Consider the following 8,160-nt stretch of genomic DNA (forward strand, 5'->3'; position numbering starts at 1 on the left):
GCTCGACCTCTTAGAGGCGAGGCCTTTCCTACGCTGGAAGACAACGCAGGTCTCTCCCTCTTTCACCCTCCCCCTTGCTCGTTTTTCCCATTTTCCTGGGATGCATGTATCTGTATTTTTGACTATCGGTATTTTTGAGTGTGATTTATGAAGACATGTTTTCTTTATTGCGGTGGCTTTTTGATGTGATGTATGTGAGACATGTTTTCTCTATTGTGGTGCCTGTTCCGGGTATGAAAGCGTGCAAACCTGGATGCCCTCCTCCCTCAGGCATGTTCCCTTTCTTCCTCTTCCCCGCCCCCTCCTTGTCTTTGCCCCCCTAACTTCAGGTTCAATCCTATCGCTTTGAATACTCAGTCGAGGACAATATACCTCAAAAAGTCTTCTTCAGTGAGATGGGGTACTCCCGGGAGACTCAACGGACCCTCTCTTCCTCCTCCTCTTCCTCCTCCTCCTCCTCCTCCTCCTCTTCTTCTTCTTCTTCTTCTTCTTCTTTTTCTTCTTCTTCTTCTTTTTCTTCTTCTTCTTCTTTTTCTTCTTCTTCTTCTTTTTCTTCTTCTTCTTCTTCTTCTTCTTTTTCTTCTTCTTCTTTTTCTTCTTCTTCTTCTTTTTCTTCTTCTTCTTCTTCTTCAGGCCCCTCCGCCTCCAAGAAAGAGAGAGAAGAACACCAAGGGGACTGCTTGCACCTGCCCTCGGACAGGTCCGAGAAGGAATGGCTCTGTGTCGATTTTGCCGCGGTCGAACGGACACTGGATGCGGCGATACGTGCCAAATCTGAGAAGACGAGCAGAGCTGCCAGCAAAACAAGCCCTTCAAGGGGATTGGGTTTCTGTGCACAACCGCGCTCAGGAGGGAGGTATAGGGGCTGGGGGGGAAGCAGGGGGAGGTCGGGGGAGGAAGTTTGCGGTGAGAAGGAGGAAGACAGGATGAAGGCAGGAAGACCTGAACATGGGAGGGAGGAGGAAGAGTTCAATTAGATAGGATTAATTTGGACGGGACTCGGACCTGTAAAGTAGACTTAGGTAGTGACAATGTAAAGCAATACAGGCAAACAGTTGGCCAGACTCGATTATAAATTGGCATTTTAAAAACATACGTGTCCTGCGACATTTTCTTCCACTTTAGGTCGGAAAAACAATGAGTATCAACAATGCTCCGTACGACTTCTTTTCGTCTTCTTTTCTTTCCCTACCCCGGCTCTCTTCACACTTCTCGGGACAAAGCTACGGAGTGTATGAGGCAGCATTTTGGCGCAGTTATTTCATAAAGACAACAAGAAGCATGATCAATATTGTTGACGGCCAATTTCTCTACCGAAACAATACATGACGTGAAGAAAATAAAATTTAACAGAAGCAAGACATGAAGATTACGTTAAGGCTCCAGGGAGATAGTTTAATTATGTTTACACAAAAGTTCGACATTGCAGACTCGGAAAACCATCAAACCCAACCCTGACGAGAATTCGAAATAGCAAATATCCTGGGGACAAGACTCGTGCGCGCGATCATTTCCTTATAAATATCATCATACAATTTCATGCCGCTACAATGTTCTCTGTATGAAGTGAATGCACGAGACATGGAAAACCCCGGAACTATTTTTGGAGTAATTCGATAATGTTGAAGCTAAACCGTAACTGCATGCACAGGAGGTTGCAGAGGAGTTTGTCTAAGCAACCCCTTTTTTTCAAGGAAACATGTCAGATAAAGCTTAACATGTCAGATAAAGCTTGTAGACGACAGTAAAATAATGACACTCGTATGGTGCTACTTATTCCAGGACTCACTGTCTCTGCTTTGTTATTTGCCTCCCTTTCAGCCGGACCAACAAGCAAGCTGAAGACGCATATTTTGCCTACATTTCCCACTCCGCCTACTACGCATGGCCACCCATGTGAATACCACACAGGACAGCGAAAACTCAACAGTGATAACAGACGAGCAGGCATGGCAATATTTTTCCCCTTTCCTGACCGTAGGCCTTGTAAAAGCGCACGAATTGCACGCCCTGCTCAAAGCTCCTCTCCGGCAACGCGGTGAACGCTTACAGCTGCTTTTCGACGAGACAATCCAGAAGCGAGAAGCAATGCGGCGGATTTGTGCAGAATGTGGGAGACGAGAGGGGGACAAAGGCGTAGACAAGTTGAAGGTGTGTGGGAAATGCGCTAACATATGGTGAGTGCCAGAGCGGAGCTATGATGAATAATTCCTTTTGTGGTCACATAGTTCATCATTCGCTCTTGCAAATCTCGATGGCATGCCGTCATTTCTTTGCCAATGGGCAGGAATACGGGGGAGAAATGTGAAGGCTTACATTTGGAGTAAGCACAGGAAAAATGCATTTTAACATCTGCGGCGGCTTTTCCTCCTTTCTTGTCTCTCCGACTTCCATTTGTTTCTGGTTCCTGTTGGGGTCCCTCGTCCAATTTTTGCAGGCATATATGTCTTTAATAAGGTCATTGTGATGGATGGAAGAGAATTACGCTTTAAAATCCCGTCCTCTCATCGTGTCTTAATGACCACCTCCTCAGGTATTGTAGTCGGGACTGCCAGCTCGCAAATTTCCATTCGGGCGAGCATAAGAAGGCGTGCACTTCTCTAAAAATCGCCCGAATCTGTCGCGAAAATCAAATGAAGCGTGCGGAAATGAAAGAGGATTGGATCCGAACCTATCTGATGGGTTTGGAGGGACATACGAAGATACAGTGGCCAGAGGGCCAGATTCCTGAGGGCTGGTCGGAGTTTTTCGCGGCGCGGCAACTCGGTCACCAGGTCAGTGCCAACAGCAACAGCGGTATGTGCCTGAGCGAGCTGTTGCACGAAGGGTTGACGGTGGCCATGGCGGCGAAAAGGTTCGGGCTTTTGGGTGGGAGGGGAGGTAGAGAGGGTCATGGTGGGGACCACGGACGCCATCGACGGCCTTTTCGCTTGCACATCCTGGGGGCGACGGAGACGCAGGAGATCCAACGCTTGCCCCTGTCGATGGGGGAGCTTGGGGCCTTGCTCTGTCCCTTCTATTTTGAGGGTAAGCCTCCTCCTTTGCCCTCTGGGGCTGGCCGCATCAATTATCGACATGCCTCGTCTCGTCTTACCGTGGTGTCCCCCTCCTTCCTTCCCTCCCTTCCCCCCTCCTCCACCCCCAAAGGCTTGGAAGTGTCGGTCTTTGGGCCCCAGGTCATGACCCCGACGGCGTTCCGGGTATCCTTGGCGGAGGGCAAGGAGACAGCCAGGGACATCACGGTGTGGAAGAGCAACCTCCTTTACCACGACTGGGTCCTATCTCACGAGGGAAGCAAAGAGGCGCCACCGGACCTGGTGGTTGCGTTGAACAGCGGACTGCATACTGGTGGGGAGATATGGAGAGGTGGGGGGGGCAGGAAGGTGGAAGGGAAGCGGCAGAAGAAGCACAGCGAATGGTGGCGGCTGTCGTTGAGTCAACCCCCTCCCACGGCAATGCCTCCTGTGCTCGATATCATAAGTCCCATGCACAGTGCCCTTTCCTTTTTTTCCGTGCAAAGACATGCAAGCTTACGCGTTTTCCCCTCCGTCGTTACCCCTCCCGGCCTCAGGCGACGATCATCACCACGTGGACGGCTCCATGTGGCTACCCACCCTTACTTACCTGGTCGCGTCCGGGATCCCATTTCTGCTTACCATGTACGACGCGGAGGAAGGGAGGAAGACCCTGGAGATGCTGGAGTCGTTCGACGCGTGCGTTGCATGGGGCCCCGACTTGAACCCCATGCGGTCGCTGGTCTTGGAGGAAACGGAGGCACCGGCCTTGCAACGGTACGCCCGCCTGGTCGCGGATGGGCGCATGGACGCCGGGGCCGACGAGCCGGACGGTCCATTGCCACCCTTGGAATTGACGTTGTGTAATCGAACCACGGGGGACTCCAGGTATTGGGTTGGGGTTAAAGGCACCCGCGGATAGGGTGAGAAGGAGGTATGGTTGGATGGGAAATGGAGGGGAGGAGCGGAAAATGTGGAGGCCATGGAGTTGAATCAGGAGGGGAAAGACCTTCTTGAAATGAACCAGTAAACGCAAGACATATCATGAAAGTAAAATAATTGGGAGTGATACCTCTTCCGTGCTGTGCGACGAGGGCGGGCCCTGAAGTCTGGGCACCGTATGGGTCTTCATATCCTTTCGTGTAGATGGTTGACCATGGTGGATTATCCCATAGTGTGGCCACCAGGAAGGTATTCATTCGGTCTACTGTTCACTTGTGCTAACTTTTAGCGGGCTTCAGGTCGAGCTCAGTCGTCAGTGCTTTCGCAAGCAGCGTCTTGCCAACCAAAATGCCGAGTCTACGGCTTGAAACACTCGTATTTTCTTACTTCTTCTTATGATCTTTGTATCGGCTACCGTTGTGTACGGCAGATGCATCAGCTTTACAAGCATTTATCGCTTTTGCGGAGGGCATCGATTCCTTTCGGGTGAGACCACAAAAGACTGAACGTGTGGACGGTAGTGCTGACACTAGCGTTTGCAATCTTTCTATCTTTTGTTTGTTAGACACTGGATGCAGGCCTACATCATGGGCTCGCTCTCTTTCTCCCGGAAAGGAAAAGTAGAGCAAAGACAGGTTCTTGAGGGGTAAGTACTGCTAGTAGCAGAGGGAGGAGGTTCACTTGCGTGCCGGATGGTCAATTTTATCCTTCAACAAGATTCTTTCAACTGTTCCTGACAATCGTCACAGGCAACAGTAATGTCCACGTCACGATTCTTCCGACGAGCAGAGTCGCAGCTCGCGGCATCTCTGGTCTTCATTCTGCTGTTTTCCCTCCTATTATCCGCGGACTGCTTCCTTTTTCGGAGCAGTTTCCTGGGCCCCTGTACTGCCTCCACGAGCTCCCCCTGCGGTAAAGTGACTCTGCAATGTAAGACCATATACATGATATGCAAGAGCTACCATGACAATTGCAGTGAGGATGGAAAAGGCGCCACTTGGGACGAATCACCTTGTCCATGCACGGATTTAGGCGAAGGATTGGGCAGCCCAGGGCCGTTGACCGATTCTTGTACAGTGGGGGATGTCATCGTCCTCGTCCTCCCATTCTCTCTCTCGCATAGCTCCACGTTCCTCGCCCTCGCTGTTGTAGATGGGCCTAAAGAGGCCTGCCTCCTGTGTCTGCGCGATCCCGAAACACGGGAGTGGTACCGGGACAACCGTAGTGACGCAACTGTCTTGCGAGGATTGACGAGGGAAAGTTTGCTTCAGGTGGTTGAAAACGCGTCCTACAGCCAGCGAAACATTCCTTCCTTGGGAGGAGGAGTTGGGTACGGGGCAGACGCGGAGGACTGCTGGTTGATTGAGGAGAAAGATTTGCCGGGGGGGTTGGTTAAACCCCTAGATGTCAAAGCGACAGCGCCGTGGGTGTTCGTGGGGTAGGGAGGATAGAGGGGAATACGACGCCCCCAAAAAAATGAAGAAGGATCAGGAGTGAACGGGATGCACAAAATGGAGGACAGGGTAAGGAGAGTAAATTTCGTGTTGAAGTAATCTGTACATAGACCACAGCTATGCGAGGCTTTCAAAGATGCCTCTATCCAGGCCACGACGCAAACCATTATTTTTTATCCGACACATCTTTCTTTCAGTGGGCTCAATAGTTCCACGCACGCAGTGATCTCGTACGCTCAGAACAAAGTCAGCTTCCACCACAGCCCCCCCTCTCCCACCTCCACATTACGTAATTGGCCTCACGCCGTTCCCGTGTCGTCCGCTTCCTCCACCCAGGCCTTTCCAAGCCCCTCTTTCCACACAACAAAAGGGAAACCTGGACGCCCCCGGTGCCGGTTGTGCTCCCCCAAGGTGGACGCAGCGCCCACCCTCCCCTCTTTGTCCAGGGCCATGACGGCCACCGTCAGGCTTTCGTGCATGCCCTGTCTCTCGCCCTCCCCCCCTCCCTCCCTGATCAGGACCTTCAAGCGTTGGATGCCCGCTTGACAGGCCAAGGCCGGGCCCAGACCTTCCCTCATCTTTTCCACCACCAAGAAAGAGAGGCAGACGCGCATAATCTCTTCGCCGTCACCTGTTGCGACGGCGCCCCCTACGGCACTGTCGGCATACAGCCCACTGCCAACGATGGGCGAGTCGCCCACACGCCCTAAGGGGTGGCAGGGAGGGAAGAAGGAGGAAAGGAAGGAAGGAGGAAGGAAGGGAGGGAGGATGGGAAGGGGGGGAGGAGGGAAGGAGGGAGAGAGGGACCAAGATAGAAAAGCAGGAAAAGAGGAGCGAGGGAAAAGAGGGCTTTGCGAAGGTACCTGGATGCTTAAAGCACCACCCAGACGTGGAAGTGCCCGCGGCCAAGTTTCCATGTGCATCGAGGACAAGAAGACCGACGGTGTCGTGTGGAGCCACTGCGTCCCCCTCTCTTGGGGGAGCCGGGACCCCGGCGCTTTCCTCCTTGCGGCCGTCCACCTGTGGGCCCTCCTTTCCTTCGTTTCCTTTCCAGATAAGCCACTCTTCTCTGGCGGCGGGGGACAAAACCTCGTCCCACTCAAAGCCCTGGCTCCTGGCGAATGTACTCGCGCCCCGCCCGACCAACAAACTGTGAACGCTCTCCTCCATCACACGCCGGGCCACGGATATTGCTCGGCTTACTCCCTGTGCGTGTGGCAAGTGCACGCGTGAGAATGGTGACGTGAGAGGTGGTATATCCGACCCCTTTGTCGGGCGTGGGAGCATTAATGCCCTACTCCTTACTCCTCACGACGTGAGAGGGGTGAGCGTGAGATCCGTTCGTGGAACATAACAACGCCGTATCTCCAGGGCTGTCCAAACACTTGGTGGGGACCCCCTGGAGCGAGGAATACGTATCCATAAATTCAGTGTCTGGCTTCTCGTGCCGCCTCCTCCTTGGGTATTTCGCTCCTATACAGTCCCAACACGACGATGAAAGATCTATCTCATGTTTCTCGGACTTCTCAAACTTTTCCTGTATGTGGTTCATCTAAACACACATCGTATGAGCGCTCCTTACACAATGTATCTCTTCTCTTCGGTGCAGTGGTGCCATCTGGCTCCAACATTTTTGATTGCATCACTCGTACCTGAAGCGCGGCAACTCCGCCGTAGGTCTTGCGACTCCCACACATGATGGCGGCATCCAATTCCATTTCTCCTTCCGCGTTCGGGAAACCACCGTATCCCACGTAGTACTGATCTATGAGCATCCAGGAATGTCAAAGCTTGGAGTAAATTGTATCGATGCGTGCTCGTACTACGGTAATGATCCTGATTTCTTACCTTGATTATCCAACTCCACGACATTTATACCGGCTTCAACGGCATCCAGGGCTATAGACGTGGCAAGATTAGTCTCGGAAGGATGATCAATAGAAGGAGGTGCTGTAGGGGAGGTGGAGGAAGACAAGAGCACTTCAGCTGCCTTCTCGACCGCTAGCCTTCCAAATAGCCAGGTCCCGGCGACAACCGCGCCTTTGGGATGAGGCATCCCAGCAGTCATGTCAGATAGATCTGAGTGACCTGTTGAAATAAGATTGTGACTGAACGGATGCCCGAAGCTGACAAAACAGAAAAAAAGTACGAGGATGATATGCTGCATGTAGCAGGGCGCCGTCAACCGCCTTATGCCTGTGACTGAAGGCACAAATGGTGGAACGACAACGAAAAAAAGGAATTTTTGAGAGTATGACAGGCGAAGACTACACACGGGGAGCATCGAAGTCTTTTCTGTTTCCTTTTCAAAAGCAGAAGTGACAAGCAAGCACGGCAGAGGAGGTTAATCGAGAGGCCGCGTTATACCTGTAAACCTTGGATAACTTGGTCCCACGCCACCTTCACTACAGCATGATGTTTACTCTACCTACATTTTATCAGCTAGAAATTACACAGCTCTATAGATGTGCCCATAAACGCGATAGCTGGACATGTGTCGGAAGTAAAGACGGAGGAGTATGCTTACGTATGTCTCCGGCCATACCGGTGTTCTTCCTTCCCTTGTCAAGCGGATCGTCACGTTATCCGTTTTCCCTCGTTTTTTCACGTTCATGTCCGTTCTACATGCATACATACAGGTTTACTAGACTCACTGTGCGGCATGTCATATTACGGCCCGGCCAGCAATTTTTCTCCTCCCCCACGGGGCGGTGGTGGTGGCGGGGGTGGTGGAGTTTTGAGGGTAAGCC

The 8,160-nt window shown here is 52.0% G+C and overlaps 2 protein-coding genes across 2 annotated transcripts, besides 1 other annotated feature; one reads left to right on the top strand and one right to left on the bottom strand.

The window, feature by feature from the left end:
• Positions 1–395: 395 nt before the first annotated feature.
• Positions 396–470: a sequence feature (Short protein (NGA_0166600, EKU22207.1) was converted to a misc_feature.).
• A 2,163-nt stretch (positions 471–2,633) lies between these two features.
• Positions 2,634–5,526, top strand: NGA_0166400 (uncharacterized protein; the record flags this gene model as incomplete). The annotated part of the gene is made up of 3 exons (XM_005854091.1): positions 2,634–3,480; positions 3,572–3,847; positions 4,706–5,526. The coding sequence occupies 3 exons, from the start codon at positions 2,634–2,636 to the stop codon at positions 4,870–4,872; spliced, it is 1,290 nt and encodes a 429-aa protein (XP_005854153.1). The 3' UTR covers positions 4,873–5,526.
• A 183-nt stretch (positions 5,527–5,709) lies between these two features.
• Positions 5,710–7,536, bottom strand: NGA_0166800 (asparaginase; the record flags this gene model as incomplete). The annotated part of the gene is made up of 4 exons (XM_005854094.1): positions 7,259–7,536; positions 7,063–7,175; positions 6,274–6,616; positions 5,710–6,116 (listed from the first exon to the last, which is right to left on the bottom strand). The coding sequence occupies exons 1-4, from the start codon at positions 7,476–7,478 to the stop codon at positions 5,710–5,712; spliced, it is 1,083 nt and encodes a 360-aa protein (XP_005854156.1). The 5' UTR covers positions 7,479–7,536.
• Between the last annotated feature and the right edge of the window lie 624 nt (positions 7,537–8,160).

The sequence above is a fragment of the Nannochloropsis gaditana genome (genome assembly GCF_000240725.1).
Source record: "Nannochloropsis gaditana CCMP526 unplaced genomic scaffold scaffold628, whole genome shotgun sequence".
Lineage (NCBI taxonomy): Eukaryota > Eustigmatophyceae > Eustigmatales > Monodopsidaceae > Microchloropsis > Microchloropsis gaditana.